The following is a 21,553-nucleotide window of genomic DNA, read 5'->3' on the forward strand; positions in this document are numbered from 1 at the left end:
ACAGTCGTAAAGCTAGTGGTAAAGAGCCCACACGCCAATGCAAGACACAGGAGATGCAGATTCAATCCCTGGGTCAGGAGGAACTCCTGGAGGAGGAAACGGTAACCCACTCCGGAATTATTGCCTGGAGAATCCCATGGACAGAGGAGCCTGGCAGGCCACAGTCCATAGGGTTGCAAAGAGTCAGACGTGACTGAAGCAACTTAGCACACACACAATAAAGAGACTGAATCCACCATCCATCCCTTTAAACCTGCACAACAGGACTTTCTTGCAGGAGTCCTGATATTAAGCTGCTTTGCAGTCCACTTGGGTCCTGGCTCTGTACTCCCTATGAGGTGGTCATGTTCTTGTGTTTTCCCCGATCACTTTTCAGGGGCAGTTTATTGAGCTGTGTAAGACGATGTACAACATGTTCAGCGAGGACCCCAACGAGCAGGAGCTGTACCACGCCACGGCGGCGGTGACCAGCCTCCTGCTGGAGATTGGGGAAGTGGGCAAGCTCTTCGCCCCCCAGCCTGCCAAGGAGGGCGGGGGTGGGGGCAGCGGGCCGGCTGGCCACCAGGGCCTCCCCGGCAGCGTGCTCTTCCCCAAGAAGGGGCCGAGCCAGCCTTACGTGCCCGAAGCAGCGGAGCCCCTCCCCGCCAGCTTAGCCAGCGCTGGTGAGGAGCACTCCCTGGGCGGACAGATGGAGGACATCAAGCTGGAGGACTCCTCGCCCCGGGACCACGGGGCCTGCTCCTCCATGCTCATCTCCGACGACGACACCAAGGACGACAGCTCCATGTCCTCCTACTCGGTGCTGAGTGCCGGCTCCCACGAGGAGGACAAGCTGCACTGCGAGGACATCGGCGAGGACACGGTCCTGGTGCGCAGCGGCCAAGGCACAGCGGCGCTGCCCCGAAGCACCAGCCTGGACCGGGACTGGGCCATCACCTTCGAACAGTTCCTGGCCTCTCTCCTGACCGAGCCGGCCCTCGTAAAGTACTTCGACAAGCCCGTGTGCATGATGGCCAGGATCACCAGTGCAAAAAACATCCGGATGATGGGCAAGCCCCTCACCTCCATCAGTGACTATGAGATCTCGGCCTTGTCCGGCTGAATCGGGCACCTTCTCCGGGGACCGGAAAGGCGGGGGGCGGGGGCGGGGTCTTTTTTATGTTCTGTGTTGGGGCTTCAGTCTTCCTTTTAAATTAAATATTTATTAGTACCCGGCCTGAAGCCTAGTGTTTTCATAATATAATACAATGAAAAGCTGTTGGAGAAATACTTAAAACACCTCCATGTAGGTACAGTGCCGTTCTTTTGTTGGGGGGAGGGGGATTTACCAGAATGCAGTGAATTCCCAAAAAAAAAGATGACTCTGTCTGTGATATGTGTGCATTTATAACTTCTTAATCTTGCTGTTGAGCTGTATACATAGTGCTGTTTAAACGCTAAATAAGGCAGCAGCCGTTGTGTATTCGGGCTTTTTGAATAAAATTAGAGCTGTAAGGAAAGTGAGATGCCACAGAGAGAGAGAATGTTCTTAAATGGCATAGGCATTGTCAGCTGGGATAAATTCTATACCACTTTAAGGGAGCATTAAAGCTATTTTTTAAGATTTGAAATATATTTCATAAAAGTCCTCTATTCAAAAAGCATATTCTGCAGGCATTCCCATTTGAGGTTCCAAGCAGTTAGGAAAGTATAAGTGATTTTTATGTGATGCCAGAATAACACCTCTATTTGATCAGTTTGGGCAAATACCAGACCAAATTGCATTGAAAAATCAATTGCATTGATTTAAGTCAGCTGGCCGGAATTCAGGGGGAAAATGAACAGTCTTTTGTGACAGAGAATCTGAAAGTGGCAACAAAAATGGTAAGAGGGCTCAGAATTTGGGGGGTGGGGTGGGGGTAGGGGAAGAGTAAAAGTACTTATGCTTCTTATACTGAATTTTCAGCTTCTTGTTACTCATTGCAAATACAGCAAAAAAATAAAACAATAAACTTTGCCATTTCCATGCTCTCCATAGGTTCAAGAAATCATACCATGTATCACATATGACCATCTTTCCAGTTAAATCAATGTAGAGATAATGTAAAATGAAAAAAGTCTGCAGGGTCACGTCACTGAGTGTGTAAAGCGGAACTTGACACTTTATGTAAGAGAATAGTGTGCTCTATTTACTGAATGGACTTGGAAATGAAACCCCTCGCACCTGCACTTTGTATTTTCGCTTCTTTTTTATTACTGTTACGGTTTTGTCTTTTACAGATGCTGGAGTTTTTTTCTTCTTCTTGTTGAATTCATAATCATGGTCACATTTTCTTTGCATATTCAGAATATTCCTTCCAATGCATTCCTTTATTTTAGAATCCATTGTGTCCTTATTTTTAGCTGTTGCTGCTGTTTTTAATTTTGTTTACAGAATGATTTTTTTAAACTGTCCAATGATGTAGTGTTAACCTCAAATAGGATAAATGTGAACAAATAAAATACATGGATACTCAAATGTGGCTTTTATCTCAGTACTTCAGTTCCTGTTTATGGTGATAACATTATTCTTTTGAAAACTTTGCAGGGGAAATTATGTTTGACAACCATTTGGGCTAAGGAAACAAATGTTTATAGGCAAATATTTTGAGATAAGAAATACACTTTGGGGAATTCCCTGGTGGTCCAATGGTTGTGCCTTGGTGCTCACTGTGGGGGCATAGGTTCAATCCCTGGTGTGGGAACATTTCATGCAAAGATGGGCACAATAAAGGACAGAAATAGTATGGACCTAACAGAAGAAGATATTAAGGAGAGGTGGTAAGAATAAACAGAACTATACAAAGATGGGCACAATAAAGGACAGAAATGATGTGGACCTAACAGAAGCAGAAGATATTAAGAAGACATGGCAAGAATACACAGAAGAACTATACAAAAAAGATCTTCATGACCCAGATAATCATGATGGTGTGATCAACAACCTAGAGCCAGATATCCTGGAATGCGAAGTCAAGCGGGCCTTAGGAAGCATCTCTATGAAAAAAGCTAGTGGAGGTGATGGAATTCCAGTCGAATTATTTAAAATCCTAAAAGATGATGGTGCGAAAGTGCTGCACTCAATATGCCAGAAAATTTGGAAAACTCAGCAGTGGCCACAGGACTGGAAAAGGTCACCTTTTTTTTTTTAGTTTGAATGGCAATTTTTATTTAATTTTTTTAAATTAATTAATTAATTAATTTTACTTTACAGTAAAGGCAGTGCCAAACAATGCTCAAACTACCACACAATTGTACTCATCTTACGTGCTAATAAAGTAATGCTCAAAATTCTCCAAGCTAGGCTTCAACAGTAAGTGAACTGTGAACTTCCAGATAAGCAAGAAAGTTCCAGAAAAGCATCTACTTCTGCTTTATTGACTATGCCAAAGCCTTTGACTGTGTGGGTCACAACAAATTCTGGAAAATTCTTAGAGAGATGGGAATACCAGACCACCTGACCTGCCTCTTGAGAAATCTGTATGCAGGTCAGGAAGCAACAGTTAGAACTGGACATGGAACAACAGACTGGTTCCAAATCAGGAAAGGAGTACATCCAGGCTGTGTATTGTCACCCTGCCTGTTTAACTTATATGCAGAACACATCATGAGAAACACTGGGCTGGATGAAGCACAAGCTGGAATCAAGATTTCTGGGAGAAATATCAATAACCTCAGATATGCGGATGACACCACCCTAATGACAGAAAGCGAAGAAGAATTAAAGAGCCTCTTGATGAAAGTGAAAGAGGAGAGTGAAAAAGTTGGCTTGAGGCTCAACATTCAGAAAAGTAAGATCATGGCGTCTGGTCCCCTCACTTCATGGCAAATAGATGGGGAAACAGTGGAAACAGTGACAGGCTTTTTTTTTTTTTTTTTGCTCCAAAATCACTGCAGATGGTGACTGCAGCCATGAAATTAAAAGACGCTTACTCCTTGGAAGAAAAGTTATGACTAACCTAGACAGCATATTAAAAAGCAGAGACATTACTTTGCCAACAAAGGTCCATCTAGTCAAGGCTATGGTTTTTCCAGTGGTCATGTATGGATGTGAGAGTTGGACTGTGAAGAAAGCTGAGTGTCAAAGTATTGATGCTTTTGAACTATGGTGTTGGAGAAGACTCTTGAGAGTCCCTTAGACTGCAAGGAGATCCAAGTAGTCCCATCCTAAAGGAAATAAGTCTTGAATATTCATTGGAAGGACTGACGCTGAAGCTGAAACTCCAATACTTTGGCCACCTGATGCGAAGAACTGACTCATTTGAAAAGACCCTGATGCGGGGAAAGATTGAAGGCAGGAGAAGGGGATGACAGAGAATGAGATAGTTGGATGGCATCACCAGTGAAGAACTGAGTCATTTGAAAAGACCCTGATGCCGGGAAAGGTTGAAGGCAGGAGGAGAAGGGGATGACACAGAATGAGATGGTTGGATGGCATCACTGACCAAATGGACATGAGTTTGAGTAAACTCCGGGAGTTGATGATGGACAGGGAGGCCAGGCGTGCTGCAGTCCTTGGGGTTGTAAAGATTTGGACACAACTGAGCAACTGAACTGAGGTAAGTGAGAGGAGCCAGACTTTTCCATTATCATTGAGAACAGAATTATAAATGAACAGTACATCACCCTGAAAACATGTTTCTCTTGATGCTCTGTTGTAATACTGTCCTTATTTGTTCAAACAGCTCACAATGGTTTTATCCCAGTGTCAATGTATTTTACAACGGCAATTTCTAGTCTGTGTGCTTCTAAAGGCTGCATGTGGAGGAGCCCTGAGCCTTTGAGTTGATTATTGCCAGTTCAGCCTATGAGTCCATCTTGTAAGCGTCTTACTTCTCTGGCCTCCAGAAGGCAAAGAGGGCATTTCAAACAGCATTCAACTTCCTCTCAAGTTTCTAATGGATGTGTTATGTCTTTTTAGTATTTCTATGGGTTATTCTCTTTGATTTCAGTGTATTATGAGTGACCGTCTTTTTTGAATGGTCACTTCCCCTGTGATGCTAATAACTACTACACCATCCCCAATGACGGGCTCAATGTCTCTATGGTAATAGACTTGATTTGGCATCCCAATGGGCTTCCAGCTCCAGAGCACTGGGACACCGGCCTTAGTGTAGCTTTCAGATTCACATGTGTGTGCTAAGTCACTACAGTTGCATCCAACTCTTTGCAACCCTATGGACTATAGCCCACCAGGCTCCTCTGTCCATGGGATTCTCTAGGCAAGAACACTGGAGTGGGTTGCCATTTCCTCCTCCAGGGGATCTTCCTAAACCAGGAACCAAACCTCATGTCTCTTTCCTCTCCTGCATTGGCGTGTGGGTTCTTTACCACTAGCGCCACCTGGGGAGCCCAGAGCTTTCATATATGAAAACTCAAAAAAGAAATTTACTGCTGAGGGAAAGAGAGAGAGACCATTTGGAGCCTGAATGCTCAGGAAATGAACGCCCCCAGAGAAACCACAGATCTAGCCACATCCTCCCATCCTGCATTACTTCGAGGTGGGTAAGCTGTGTGCGCATGCCACCGTGGGAACCGCGGACAACAAGAAGGTTCACTGCCAACAGCATCCTCATCCCCACCAAAGGATGCAGACCGGGAACCCTGGCGGCCACGCAGAGGGCAGCCCCCGGTACGTTCCTGTCCTAGTCAGTAGCGAGGGTGGCTAGACTTCTCACTTCCCTGTCCCCAGACATGGAGCAGCTTGGCCTGGTTTCTGACAGAAGCTTTGTCAAGGCGACTTCAACTCAGAGTTCGCTCAGTTCAAGAGTCTAACAGTGAACCTCGTGGGGAGTCCTGGTCACCGCCTCATTCTGTAACTCTTCTGCGTGTTCTTCATGACCCGTCCTGTAAGATGGCTCTTTTGTTACAGCATCCACTTCTAACCTGAAAAGAATAGCAATTGATGTGGTGAGTACAAAGCATTTCATACTGTTTTCTGGTTTAAAATGACTCTTTTACCTAATGTTTCAGGCCCTGTGTCTTTTGTTTAACATATTCTTGACAGTTCAATGCTTTAAAAAAAAGAAATGCTTATACAGCCAGACAAAGGAATTTATAAGGAGACGCAAAGTGAGGAGAGGAGGTGGGGCCTGGGAAGCTGTCCCTGTGAGCTTAGGACTGGCTCAGGTGGAGACATCTGGGTCTGCTCAGTGTCTCCGGGAGTAGACGGCTGAGGGCCAAGCTCTGGACTATTTGCGCTTCCTGGATTCACAACTACTTCCCCTCCTCACCTTCACAGGGAGACCAAGATCTGTAAACAAAAACCCTGTAGCTGTTCTTAGAATTCCTCAAGGGCAAAGTATTGGCTAGACTAATACCAGGACCGGGTTGACGATAATCAATTGTTTAGTGAATTCACTTATTTTATGACTGAATACCATCTACTGTATATCAGATTCTGTCACACTTTAAAAACTAGACTTTCTCCTCGTAACCTGTCCCCCTTTGTTATTTCTTAGTTTAATTGGTAATACCAATATCCATCCAGTACCTGAAGCCAGAAACATGAGTCATCTTTGATTCCTCCTGCCTGACTATGACCCACCTCCAGTTACTGAAGTCAATCCATTGTTTCTTTCTGAGCACCTTTTAATCTCTGTTCCTCTATCTATTCTCAGCTATACTGTCTTAGTTCAGCTTTGTATTCGTCTGACTGTCCAAAAGGGTTTTATTAGACTCTTATATTAATATTTGATCTATCCTCCTCACTGCAGTGCGGGAGACCCAGGTTCCATCCGTGGGTTGGTAAGATCCCCTGGAGAAGGGAGTGGCTACCCACTCCAGTATCCTTGGCTGGAGAATTCCATGGACAGAGGAACCTGGTGGGCTACAGTCCATGGGGTTGCAAAGAGTTGGACATGACTGAGCGTGTCTTGCATTGATTGGCAGGTGATTCTTTACCACTAGCACCACCTGGGAAGCCCAGATGGAAGATTCTCTGTGGATTTATAGTCCCTGACTCTGGCAGCTCCAAGGTGACTCTCCTTAACTGGGGTCTGTTTCCCCAATGACTTAGCAGTAAAGAATCTGCCTGCAGTGCCAAAGGCACAAGAGACACGGATTCAATCCCTGGGTTGGAAAGATCCCCCGGAGAAGGAAATGGCAAGCCACTCCAGTGTTCTTGCCTGGAAAATCCCATGGACAGAGGAGCCTGGCAGGGCTACGGTTCATGAAGTCGCAAAGAGTCGGACACGACTGAGCATGCTTACGTATATTCTTTTACCAGTCGGAAGGCAGCCATCAGAGTGGGCCTCTTTGGCCATCAGTTAGTCTGAGTGGGATAAAGATTTGGTTACTGTACAAGTTGCTGGATTGTAGCCACTCTATCTGCCCTTCACACCCTCCAGTTAGTCTTCTAAGCTGATGCTTACACAGTCTTTCTAAACCTTCAGTGTAATCACATTTTCTTTAACTTCAAATCTCTTCAACTTCGTACACCATAATATGTGCTTATAGTGCATCTGACTCTTTGCAATCCCGTGTGCTGTAGCCCGCAAGGCTCATCTGTTCATGGGGTTTCCCAGGCAAGAATACCGGAGTGGGTTGCCATTTCCTTCTCCAGGGAATCTTCCCAACCCAGGGATCAAACTCATGTCTCCTGCATTGGCCCATAGATTCTTTACCACTCAGCCGGTAGGGATGTCTGATTTTAAAAAAGCATATAAAAATGTTTATAATTAAGTTACTGCTTGTTTCTCCATAGACTAACCTCTCAGCACTTATTGATATTCCAAGGGGCAAGGAACCTAAAATATATGAGGGATAACAGTTTATTTATTTTTCCCATTTGCTGGTTTTTTTAATATGATTTACAGCTTCCTTTGTCATGCTGTCAACATCTATGAACCATGTGCAATATTTCAGTCCCTCCAACAACTCTTGCCCCAAATTTAAACCTAAGAATGAGAAATAAAGGATAGCATAGACATTTGAAGTTTTGCACATCTTGATAGGAAACAATATATGTTATGAAATTTCATCAAAAGACAAAAAGAGGGTTTAGCATCACATATTGGGACATTCTTCCTCTATAATTTGTATTGAAACATCAGCTATTTCCAGTGTAATACAACACAATATCTCTTCTCAGTATGAGAAAGACCTGTATGTCAGAACAAGGGGGAAATAAGGGAGAGACATTTGAATTCACTGGATCCTTCTTGGAGAAAGGACTTTCCTGGTGGCTCAGACGGTAAAGCGTCTGTCTACAATTCGGGACACCTGGGTTTGATCCCCAGGTCGGGAAGATCCCCTGGAGAAGGGAATGGCAATCCACTCCAGTACTATTGCCTGGAGAATGCCATGGACGGAGGAGCCTGTAGGCTACAGTCCATGAGGTTGCAAAGAGTCGGACACGACTGAGTGAATTCACTTCACTTCTTGGAGAAATCAAAGAGATGTTCATTTAAGCTGAGAAGACCTTTGAGAGAGTCTATGAGAAAAAAAGCATAATATATTTTGGGGTATATCCCTGGGTTATTTCTTCAAGAGCTGGTAACATAAAGAACATGCAGCATGCAATAAGGGAATTTGTGATGCCTGCTTAAGTGCAGTTATCAGTCAGGTATACTGACTTCTTTAAGCAACACATGTGATGCCTTTACAAATGAAGTAGAAGATGGAGTCGCTTTAAAAATACACACAAGTTGACATGGAGGTTTCAGAATCTCCTTTGAATTCCATTTTCTTTCCAAATGGGCAGAGCGAGAAGAATGATTTTTAGGGACTTTCCTGGTGGTTGGTGGTTAAGAATCCACCTTCCAGTGCAGGGGACATAGATTTGATCCCTGATTGGTTGGGGAACTAAGATCCCATGTGCCTCAGGGAAGCTAAACTTGTACACCACAACTGGAGAGAAGCCTGCACGCCAAATGAAAGATCCTTCACGCCACAACTAAGACCCAGTGCGGCCAAAGAAATTCCTGAATATTTTTTTTAAAAACTGGGAAAGTCCTGGTGCTTAATTTGCTGTTGTTGTTTAGTCGCTAAGCAGTGTTCGACTCGTGCAACCCCATGGATTGTAACCCCCCAGGCTCCTCTGTCCATGGGATTTCCCAGGCAAGGATACTGGAGTGGGTTGCCATTTCCTTCTCCATGGGATCTTCTCCACCCAGGGATCAAAGCCAGGTCTGCTGCATTGCCAGGCGGGGTCTTTACCCCTGAGCCACCAGGGAAGCCCCTCCCTTTATTAACAAACTTCTGTTTCCCTCATGGTAATATTATTGTGAGATTGAAGCTCATTTGTCCTACAAAGTTTTACACACATCTATGTATATAGACATAGATGTATATGTATATACACACACTTTTTTTTTTCTTTTTAAAATTCTTTTCCTATTTAGGTTATGACAGAATACTAAGCAGAGTTCCCTGGGCTATATAGTAGGTCTTTGTTGGTTGTTTATTACATATACACATTTTAAAAAGTAGATCAAACTGAAAGTATTCCTTGATTTCATTTTTTCTAAGTATCAGAGAGATCGTTCCATATCAGTTTAAATTTAATTCACTTATTTTAATGGCAGGACAGTTTCCATAGAAAGAGAGTGTTCTGTATTTTATTTAACCACACACTCCTCCTCCCTCCCAGCTGATGGACTTTCCACTATGATAGATTCTTTTTATTATAAACATTGTGTCCGTGAATATCATTGCAGAGTGATTTGGATCATATGTAGGAATATTTATTTGGGACAGAACTGAAGGAGTAAAAACATGGGATTGAAGCATATACCCATTAACACTGTAACAAACCCTGCCAAGTTCCTTCCAAAATAATTCACTTGTTCACACTCCCATCCACAACCAAGGCTCTCTTCTCACATTCGTTCACCAACATTTGAGGCTAACCATCTTCCAATTTTTACTAATCTGATAGATAAAAGATGATATTTCATCTCAATTTGAATTTCTATCATAGTAGGGAAGTTGAATATTTTTAAGTATCTACTGGTTCTCTCAATTTCTTTTGTATTTCTCTTCTACATTTTGGTGTCATGCGTTCTATAATAGTATGTCATTTTCTTAAGTACCAATTCTGTTACCTGTTTTATATCTGACTTCTGTTTTTTATTTGTCTAGTTGTAAATGCCACTCACTATGGCAACGATGAGAGAATACAATGAAAGACAGTGAGAAGGTTATTAAGCATAATGAATTGCTTCACTCTCTCGGAAGACCAATGACTTTCGAAATAAGAGTATTTTTTAAATTTCTTTCTTCTTTAGTCTTAATAGCCACTTGTATTTGCCACAGAGCAAATCTGATGAAAAATCTCTGCTAAGTTGCATCCCACATACTTAATTAATAACTATTCTACTGTATCCCACTAGAGGGTAATGTTGGGCTAAAGACCAATCCCTGTGACTAACTTTGAGGCCCACATTCAACATATTCCGGTTAAAGTTTTACATCTCTAGTGAAAACTAAAAGGATACGTTGCCCTTAACTGCTCAATACAGTTAGGGCAGAAAAGGAGGGCAGAGCTGTGAAGTGTAATAACTCAAAGAATATCAAGAAAAGCTTGATAGAAGCATCTGCTCAGGTCACACTCTGCCGAGACAATGTGCTTTACTCTATTACAGACACAGGAAACCAAAGGATCAAAGGAAGAAAAGATTACGTGCAGGAGAGATGATGTCCTCCATGAGGCAAACATTACCTAACATGAAATATCTCCAGAGGATTTTCTTTCTGCTTAGGATGTAGTTTCCTCTCGGGTTCGTGGCCTTAAACTGGCAACATTCCCTTATACAGCCATGCCAGGCCCAGGCGGTCCCCAGGGGCTCAGCGCCCTTGGCTAGCATGCCTGTGCCACCTCCCATCGGGCTGGCCTGAATCACAGGTGACTTCTGCTGGCCTCTCCTGACAGTCAGAAGCTCATGAAAAGCATGGACAAAAATCACGTCCCAAAATGCAGTCTAGGCCAGATCCCGTCATCCTCCAAAAGGTCCTGCCCCTCTCCAAAGGCACTTCCGTCTACTGCACTTTGTATTTTCTCTGAAAAAGAGATGCTTGCAAAAGCTCCGCTAAAAACATGAAAGGTCTGATTGAAGAAACAAAGGTCAAAACGATCCACGTGCAATGAGACAGCCGTTCAAAAATTAAACGGTGCTACTTCTAAAATAATAAAACCTTAACCTTGGCAGAGGGCTCAATGCCAAGTGGCCCTTCTACCAAGAAAGCTCACAGACAGCGACACCTGCAGGCAAACCTGGGTAATGTCCTTGCTCAGCTTGGCAAGGGCGGGCGGGGTAGGGGACAGAGAAGGAAACAGGAAAGAAAGATGGATAAGTTCACTGTGTGAAATAGCTAGGCCAGGTTTCAAAATCAGTGAGTCTAGTCCCCTTGGAAATGTCCACATCCTACTTCCTATCGGCACCTCTGGCTGTGATGGTCGGGGAAGGGGTGGCGCTGACTTGAGTCGACCAGCAGGTGGGACGGCCACCCGCTTAACTTCCCTCATATAGTCTCTGCTGCTCTCGCTCCCCCATCTTACAGACACAGTCTTTGGAAACCGGAGGAGATCCTCCACTCCCAGTTTAAAGTCTCTAACCTGAGAGCTTGGGGGAAGAAAAGAAGAAGGAGTCGACAAACTAGAGGGTGGGTCAGTGGAACCACCTCTTATGGGAAGAAGCATCTTCCCCCCCCCCCCCCCCGCCCCAACACAAACCTCTGCCCTTTGCTACTGACTCCCTTTTCTATCTCCCCTCTCTCCTCCCCTTCTGATTGCAGCTGCCATGGAAACTCTGCGGGAATAAAAGCAAACCTGGAGAGTTTAGAGACCCCTCTGGTTCCTGAAAGAAGTGAATTAAGAAATTCAGTAAAACCACTCAATGAAGCTAAGCTTGTGGGCAGACTTGGCCCCAGTCATCTGTCCCTTCCCCCTGCCTGTATTTAAAAATATATATTATTTAATAAAACACCACCTTAAAAATGTCACGAATCAAAGCCATTTGGGTTCAGTCCTGTCCCCAGACACGAGCATTTAGTGTCCTGTCTTGGGCTCCAGGCTTTGTCCACCACGTGAGTCCTAGAGCTCCCTACCCACTGCTCCAGGAGGACCATGGAGACTGGTGTGTGGAATTACATTACCTTCACCATCTCCATCACACTCCAAACCTGACCCTGACCCCATTATTCTCGGCTGAATCTTTTTCCCATCCTGCTGAGATGTGGGCAACCTAGAGCACCAAGGTGCCTTGAGTTGCTGTTGGGAAGACTGTTTACAGAGCTATGATGTATAAGCTGAGGTGTCACACCATATGCACAACACCTCTCCCGTGAGAAATGGAGGGGTGATAAGTTGTGTTCTCAATCTCCAATTCCTGTCCCATTGACTGTAGCCCACCAGGCTCCTCTGTCCATGGGATTTCCCAGGCAAGAATACTGGAGTGGATAGCCATTCCCTTCTCCAGGGGATCTTTCCCGCCCAGAGATTGAACTCAGGTCCCCTGCATTTCAAGCAGATTCTTGACCATTGGATACTTTGCAATATGTCGAGACATGTGTTAGGCATAAATACTGAATCAAGGTTTCCATTTGAGAATTGCTAGTATTTAACGGTGCTTTTTTCTACAGCCCAGATGGGAGCATCTCCCTAGGCAGCCTTCCGTTCTCGGCTGCTTGTGTCCTGAGTATTTCTCCTTATCACACACTAGACAGATGGGGGCGAGTGTCCCCCTCTCTCCTCCCTGTGACCAAAGGCCACTTCTCTTTCAAGAAACATCAGAGTTCATTTAAAAATGGAAATTTAAACTTCTCTGCTGCTTCTCACTATTTACAATAAGAAGAAGCCATTTTGTTTTTAACTGGCAGTAATAGTGGCTCAATTTGTACCAATGATATTGAAATACAAGCTTATGGCCAGAGCATACGGTACAGCCTAATTAGTTTCACAGAGATTTTGATTTAGAATGCCTCATATACGAAAACCAAAAATGTTTTAAATGTATGCAAAAGATGCTTTACTTGTTTCAGATCATTTGATATTCATAAAGATTTCTAGTACAAATCAAGTTTTACAATCCAGATAAACTAATTTATGTTTAAAGGTATGAATCTATTTTAATTTTCTAGTTAAACAATGGAGAAGGCAATGGCACCCCACTCCAGTACTCTTGCCTGAAAAATCCCATGGACGGAGGAGCCTGGTAGGCTGCAGGCCATGGGGTCGCTGAGGGTCGGACACGACTGAGCAACTTCACTTTCACTTTTCACTTTCATGCACTGGAGAAGGAAATGGCAACCCACTCCAGTGTTCTTGCCTAGAGAATCCCAGGGACAGGGAAGCCTGGTGGGCTGCCGTCTCTGGGGTCTCACAGAGTTAAACAATAACTTCTAATACCATAAGGGTCAAGCATCTGCTCACCCTTCTTAATCTTTAAAAAGATATGTTGTTAAGTATATGATTCTACTTCTGGGTTGACTCTATTCAAGAACAGCTAGAAAAGCTGGATAAAATACCAAAAGTGAAAACAAAACAAAGAAATGAACGCATAAGGAAACAGCTAGGACTTCAGGGACTTAAGGTCCTGGAAAGGAGGAATATGCATGGAGGTGATCCCAATGTGCATGGAGATGTTTAGCTTTTCTCCTTAGAATTTGTCGTTATTTACCAGTGCAGGGTAAAGAGGCTGAGAAGCCAAGCAAAAACCAGTGGTGGCAAAGAGGCAAAGTGCTGGGCAGAGTTTTCGGTAGTCTCCCTCAGGCTGGAGGGACAAAAACTGGAGTGTAGGAATGACACCACAGCAAGGCCTTGAGGAGCCCAGACCCTGCAGAGGATATGAGCAATGAGAAGTAGATTCTATGCCGGCTACTCCTTCTCCTTCGCAGTTTCTTCTGATTCCCAAGCAGCATGTGGGTGACGTAAATCAAAGACAAATATCATATCACTTACACGTTGAATCTGTTAATAAAAAATGATAAAGGGACTTTGCTGATGGTCCAGTGGTTGAGACCTGTACTTCCACTATGGGGTGGGGGCGGGGAGCGGGGGGCATGTGTTCAATCCCTGGTCCAGGAACTAGGATGCTGCATGCCGCGTCGCACAGCCAAAAAATGAATTTTAAAATATTAAAAACTTTCAAATGATGAAAACGAAATTATTTACAAAACGGAAATAGACTCTGAGATGTAGAAAACAAGCTTATGGTTACTCGACGGGAAAAGTGGGGAGAGGGATGCTAATAAACAAGGACCTAATATAGAGCACAGAGAGCTGTATTCAATCCTGTAACAATAATGTGTAATGGAAAAAAATCTGAAAATGATTTATATATATATATGTATATATATGTATATATAGGTGAATCGCTTTGCTGTATACCTGAAACAATGTAAATCAATTATACTTGGATTTAAAGAAAAGAAATATTGAACCAGAGAGTTTAGCAAAGAAGCTAAACAAACAGGGCACATCTCAAAATGGCAATGGCCCAGAAACCTGGAGTAGAGCATTAAGGGACAATTTCTAAGTAAACCTCCACACAAGCTATTTCATTATGAAATCTAGAAGGGCAAAGAAAGCCCCCCTGGAGAGCCATCAAAAGGTCATTCTAAAGAATCTCCTTAAAAAAAACAAAACAAAACAAAAAAAACTAGGAATAAAACCACCATATGACCCAGCAATCCCACTACTGGGCATTACCCCAAGGAAATCAAAATTGAAAAAGACACATGTACCCCAATATTCACTGCAGCACTATGTACAATAGCTAAGACTTAGAAGCAGTCTAGATGTCCATTAACAGATGAATGGATAAAGAAGCTGTGGTACATATATACAATGAAATATCACTCAGCCATAAAAAAAGAATGTGTTTGAGTCCTTTCTAATGAGGTGGATAACCTAGAGCCTATAGTACAGTGTGAAGTAAGTCAGAAAGAGAAAAACAAATGTTTTATACTAACACATATATATGGCATCTAGAAAGATACTGATGAAACTATTTGCAGGATAGCAATAGAGAGACAGATATGGAGAACAGAGTTATGGGCATGGGTGGGGTGGGGATGAAGGAGAGGGTGGGACATACAGAGAAAGTAACATGGAAACATATACACTATCACACGTGAAATAGATAGCCAGTAAGCATTTGCTGTGTGACTCAGGAAACTCAAACTGGGTCTCTGTAACAACCTAGAGGGGTGGGATGGGGTGGGACGTGGAAAGCAGGTTCAAGAAAGAGGAGACATATGTGTCTCTATAGCTGATCCATGTTGATGTTTGGCAGAAATCAACACAATATTGTAAAGCAACTATCTTTCAATTAAAAGTAAATTCAATTAAAAGTTCAAGAAGGAGGGGACCTATGTATCTCTATAGCCATCCATGTTGATGTTTGGCGGAAATCAACACAATATTGTAAAGCAACTATCTTTCAATTAAAAGTAAATTTAAAAACAAAACAAAAGGTCATTCTAGAGATCCCTGGAAAACGGTGCAAATGAAGCTTTATTCTCTTGTCTGTGAGATTCTGGCATCTTAAAATCGGTCACATGTGTCTCCAAGTAATCACCGTAACCACGCAAATAAAATGTAAAAGAGAGCACTTTTACGGAATTTTAAGCACACAAATGTTCGTGCACATGACAAAGTCTGCGTATACCCTGAACTCTCCCTTCAGACACGGCAGCTTCAGAGGCTCGAGATGACAAATTTCCCTGGGGAATTCCCATTCCCTGCCCCCTTAGCATTTCACACTCCACACTGACACAGCAAGGTGGGAATACGTAGAGGCAGTGTTTTATTTTACCCTGTTGTATCATGCTGTGGATGAAATAAAACCCGTTGCTTCCCGAGTGTCAGGGTTTCCTCTCCCAGATACTCGGGATTAGGGGCACATCACACAGGCCTACAGGGGGTCTTTCTCGGGCAGCACACGGCTGAGGGGCCTCCTGGCCTGTCTCTGATTTCCTCGTCATTGGAAATAGGCAAACCGTGTTTGAAGCAACAGATTCAGACATTATAAAGAATGTTTCCAACATGGATGAAACTAGAGATCATCTTACTAAGTGAAGTAAGTCAAGCAGAAAAAGATAAATATCATATGCTATCACTTAGCGTGCAATCTAAAATATGACACAAACGAACATATCTACAAAACAGAAGCAGACTCAGACATAGAGAACAGACTTGCGGTTGCCAAGGGGAGGTGGCGGGAGAGGATAGGAGTGGGAGCTTGAGGCTAGCAGATGCAAACTGGTGTATATAGAATGGACTGGGCTCCCCGGGTGTCTCAGACAGTAACGAATCCGCCTGCAGCGCACGAGACCTGGGTTCCATCTCTGGGTGGGGAAACAGCAATCTGTTCCAGTATTCTTGCCTGGAAAATTCCATAGACATAGGAGCCTGGTGGGCTACCATCCACGGGATCCAAAGAGTCAGACGCGACTGAGCAACTAACAAGGTCCTACTTTATAGCACAAGGAACTATATTCAATATCCTGTGATAAACCATAATGGAAAAGAATATGAAAAAGAATGTATGTATGTGTGTGTGTGTATATATATACACACACATATATATGTATATATATAACTGAGTTACTTTGGTGTATAGCAGTAATTGACACAACATTGTAATTCAATTTGATTTCAACAACAAATAATTAAAGAATGCTTTCAACATAACCTCAGTTGGTTTTTGTTCCTGTCCCCAGTGTCTGTGTCACAGTCACATGAGGCTGCAATCCCTAACCTTTGGCCAAGTCGTCTCTGCCAGGCAGGACACACCAATCTGAAGTTTCCCCTTGTCCAGGAGATTAGGAAGAGGAGGAATGAGGGAAGGAGAGGATCCTGGAACTGGGCTGTGACCTCTGACCGGGCCACCATGTCCCCATCAGAGCACTGACCCAGCACTTCCACCCCATGTACCAGGAACATCGAGGTTTTTTCTCAGCTGGAATGTCCCCATTTCACCCTCATGCCACTCTTGGCTGATCTCAGTATAGAGATCTGGGATCCCACCCTGCTTCTCCTCTGTAATAACTGCATCCCAGGGTGGGTTACAGAGTCATGGACTCAGGAACTCAGAGTGGGAAGCCACTTTTCACATCTTTCACTAAAACCTTTAGTTCAATGCTTTGGTTTCTGACGACCTGCACAGCGGGCATCAAACTGCATTCATAAAAAATGTAATTGTTCTGATCACTTCTTATGCCCTTTCGAGGTGCCACGTTGCAGTTACTGAGCTAAGATCATTACTTGGTGTTATTTACTTGTGACCTCACAATATCACTATAATTATGATTCTGGTCCCCATTTTATAGACAGGAAAACAGAAGTATAAAGAGATTAAATACGATGTATATGGGACTTCCCTGGTGGTCCAGTGGTTGAGAATACATCTGCCAATGCAGGGGTCACAGGTTTGATATCTGGTCTGGGAAGATCCCACGTGCCATGGAGCAACTAAACCTGTGCACCACAAGCAGTGAAGCCCGCATGCCTAGAGCCTGCGCTCTGCAAAGAGCGATGCCTCCGTGATGAAAAGCCTGAGCACCCCAACTTGAGAAAGCCTGTGCGCAGTAATGAAGACCCAGTGCAGCCAAAAAACAAAAGTAAAATAAGAAAAACGATGCCTGAGGTCACACAGATTGCAAATGGTAGATTCAAATCCAGGTCCTTCTGAGAATAAATGTGATGCTCTGAATTAATGTTATACCCAATTACCTGAAATTTAATACCGGTAGCGAGGGAGAACTTATTACCCAAAATAATATCACAGTCCGTCTCTGATCACCCCAAGTAGAACATTTTTTACATTTAACCCCAAATCTGACCACCTATACTTTCCACTCCTCAGCGTTAATTCTTTTCCTTAATCATATACAGAACAACTCTTAACTGTCCACTGCCTTCGAGTATCTGAGGACAGGAAGGTCCTGTTCTCTAAGTCACCTCTTCATTCTCTGCTCCCTCCGACTCTTTGCAACTCCATGGACTGTAGCTGGCTCCTCTGTCCATAGGATTTCCCAGGCAAGAATACTGGAATGGGTAGCCGTTTCCTTCTCCAGGGAGGTCTTCCAGACCCAAGAATTGAACCCAGGTCTCCTGAATTGCAAGCAGATTCTTTATAGTCTGAGCCACCAGGGAAATCCCTGCTCCCTTTACTAGGCCTCAATCCCTGTAAATCTAATTTTTCCAAATCTCATATATTACCTTCCCCAACTCTTCCACCAGGTTCAACTGAAAATGACAAGAAATCAAGTGATTTTTAAAGCAAAAGTGTTATTTTTGTCTTTGTAAAACTTTCAATAATGTATATAAACTGAGTAAAGGAATGTTTGTTTCATGTGATTTGGGGGTAATTTTTGATGTGACTTATAGAAAAAAATATATCTAGCCATTACACACCTTCAAAACTTAGCAAAGTATCGTGTCACAAATACATTTGGGATTAAAATATGCACATTACTATGTATAATATAGAACCAACAAGGACCTACAGTACAGCGCAGGGAACTGTATTCAATATCTTATAATAATCTATAATGCAAAAGAAGCTAAAAAAGAATATATTTTCTATGTACATATATTTGCAATATATATACTGCACACCTGAAACTAATACATCACATCAAGTCTTTTTCAATAAGAAATTTAAAACAATAAATAAACACATTGGGAAAGCATTTTGGGCCTCATTTAGAGACTGAGAGTCTGGGGGTCAGACAGATTCCAAGTGCACCGTGAAGTGGTTATGTGACCTGGAAGTTTCTTAACTCCTCTGAACCTCGGCGTTTCCGCCTCCTATGAAGTGGGTAATGGTAGTACATCAGTCCTTACCTCGGGGGGCAGCGGTGGGTAGCGTGAGATGTGCCCAGTGGTGTCTGACTCTTTGTGACCCCGTTGACTGTAGCCCACCAGGCTGCTCTGTCCATGGGGATTCCCAGGCAAGGATACTGGAGTGGGTTGCCATTTCCTCCTCCAGGGGATCTTCTCCACTCAGGGACTGAACCTGTGTCTCTTGCGTCTCCTGCATTGGCAGGCGGATTCTTTACCTCTGCTCCCTCTGAGAGAGCCATGAGGACTAGATGTGTTAAATGTTGTCAAGGGCTTAGAGAAGCTCCTGTTAACTTCTCATTAAGCGCACAAAGTGGATGATCTTTCGTAGGGTTATAAGGATTACGTTCATTCAGTGCTAAGCGTAAGGAGTGATCTATTAGTAAGAATAACCTAGTGATTCATGCCTATCACAAAAGAGAAGCCTTCGAGGCTCAGAGAAGTTAGGTAATCTGTCCACACTCACCCAGCTGAAAGCATCTTAGAATTGAACATGGGCTGCTTGTTCTCTTAATCACTACGCTATACCATGTTAATCAGGATGAAAATGGAATATTTTCTCCTTAATGTGGACCTCGATAGACTCCTTCTCTTTGGGCTGGACTGGACCCCATCCTGTCCTCTCCCTACCGTTTCCCTGTTCCTAAGGGCAGGCTCTGTCCCTCCTCACGCATCAGTGTGCAGAGCAGACACCTGTGGATAGAACATGCCCAGCCCTGCAGGCACACACAGATGTGCAGAGCTGGATCTCAGCTGAGGCTGGCACTGCCTCTAGGTTGCTGCTATAAATATTTAACTGTCATAATCTTCCTACATATTGACTTTTTCACATACTGGCTAATGATTTTATTTTTTTATGTTTACTTTATTTTGCTTTACAATACTGTATTGGTTTTGCCATACATTGACATGAATCAGCCACGGGTGTACATGAGTTCCCAATCCTGAACTCCCCTCCCACCTCCCACCCCATATCATCTCTCTGGATCATCCCTGTGCACCAGCCCCAAGCATCCTGTATCCTCTATCAAACATAGACTGGCGATTCGTTTCTTACGTGATAGTATACATGTTTCAATGCCATTCTCCCAAATCATCCCACCCTCTCCCTCTCCCACAGAGTCTAAAAGTCCGTTCTATACATCTGTATCTCTTTTGCTGTCTCGCATAGAGGGTTATCATTACCATCTTTCTAAATTCCATATATGTATTTCTCCAAAGAAGACATACAGATGGCTAACAAACACATGAAAAGATGCTCAACATCACTCATTATCAGAGAAATGCAAATCAAAACCACAATGAGGTACCATTTCACACCAGTCAGAATGGCAGCAATCTAAAAGTCTGCAAGCAATAAATGCTGGAGAGGGTGTGGAGGAAAGGGGACCCTCTTACACTGTTGGTGGGAATGCAAACTAGTACAGCCACTATGGAGAACAGTGTAGAGATTCCTTAAAAAACTGGAAATAGAACTGCTTTATGACCCAGCAATCCCACTGCTGGGCCTACACACCGAGGAAACAAGAATTGAAAGAGACACATGAACCCCAATGTTCATCGCAGCACTGTTTATAATAGCCAGGACATGGAAACAACCTAGATGTCCATCAGCAGATGAATGGATGAGAAAGCTGTGGTACATATACACAATGGAGTGTTACTCAGCCATTAAAAAGAATACATTTGAATCAGTTCTGATGAGATGGATGAAACTGGAGCCGATTATACAGAGTGAAGTAAGCCAGAAAGAAAAACACCAATACAGTATACTAGCACATATATATGGTTAATGATTTTAAAGTAGCTATCCAGAAGTAGAATCATTAGAGGAAAGGATGTGGACGTTTCTTGGCTCAGGACATGCTGCCAAACTGTTTTCTAAAAGGATCATGTAAATTTATATTGCCATCACTAATTTAATGCTGACAAGATAATTACCACATTTTAAATATGCATAATTTACACCACTCACAATTTATATTTATGATAGTAAATTTAAAATGTACATGTAAATGTTAAAATAATTATGCTTTTTGTAGAGACATTGTATTAATTTATTAAGTGAAGTACATTTTTTTATTAGTGATGGTAAATATATCACTCTATTTTAAAGGTTGTATTTCTTCTTTTATAAATTGTCTCTTCTGTCATTTACACATTTATCTCTATAGTTATTATCTATAACTACAAGATTATATTTTCTACTGGTGGTTAACGAGAGAATTATGGGAAAGTGCAGAACATTTGTCAAATGTACAGCATGGTTATGCTTATTTAATATCAGTACAAAAAGACACTTTGTTCAGAGGTTCCTGGTCGACCACAGTTTGTTGTTCTAAATTTTATTTTATTTTGTATTAATTTTTGTTGGCATATAGTTGCTTTACAATGTGCTAGTTTCTGCTATACAGCAAAGTGGATTAGCTATATGTTTATATATAGCCCCTCTTTTTGGATTTCCTTCCCATTCAGGTCGCTACAGAGCACCGAGCAGAGTCCCCTGGGCTACACAGTAGGTTCTCACTGGTTACCTATTTTCTCCATAGTATCAATAGTGTATATATGTCGATCCCAAGCTCCCAGTTCATCCCAGTCCCCTTCCCCCTCAATGTTGTTCTAGGCATTTAGCACAGTGGGAACTCGCCACCATCCCGTAGCTACGTCACGAAAGCTCTGCTGCCCTTGCTCACACTGCCCTGTTCTTTACCTCTCTACTTCTTTGTGCCAGAAGAGCAGACAGCT

At 43.1% G+C, this 21,553-nt stretch overlaps 2 protein-coding genes across 2 annotated transcripts in view; both read left to right on the forward strand.

Annotated features, from left to right (window-relative positions):
- TBC1D9 (TBC1 domain family member 9) overlaps positions 1–2,497 on the forward strand; it is a 120,934-nt gene extending 118,437 nt beyond the window's left edge. Inside the window, exon 21 of the mRNA XM_015101508.3 lies at positions 377–2,497. Coding sequence (XP_014956994.2) covers positions 377–1,102 — 726 coding nt within the window. The 3' untranslated portion in view covers positions 1,103–2,497. The remainder of the gene's footprint in view (positions 1–376) is intronic.
- Positions 2,498–5,543: 3,046 nt separating this feature from the next.
- Positions 5,544–21,553, forward strand: part of UCP1 (uncoupling protein 1) — a 33,003-nt gene continuing 16,993 nt past the window's right edge. The window contains exon 1 of the mRNA XM_042234029.2: positions 5,544–5,928. The gene's annotated coding sequence lies outside the window, so the exon portion shown is untranslated. The remainder of the gene's footprint in view (positions 5,929–21,553) is intronic.

This window comes from Ovis aries, chromosome 17 (genome assembly GCF_016772045.2).
Source record: "Ovis aries strain OAR_USU_Benz2616 breed Rambouillet chromosome 17, ARS-UI_Ramb_v3.0, whole genome shotgun sequence".
In the NCBI taxonomy this organism is placed as follows: domain Eukaryota; kingdom Metazoa; phylum Chordata; class Mammalia; order Artiodactyla; family Bovidae; genus Ovis; species Ovis aries.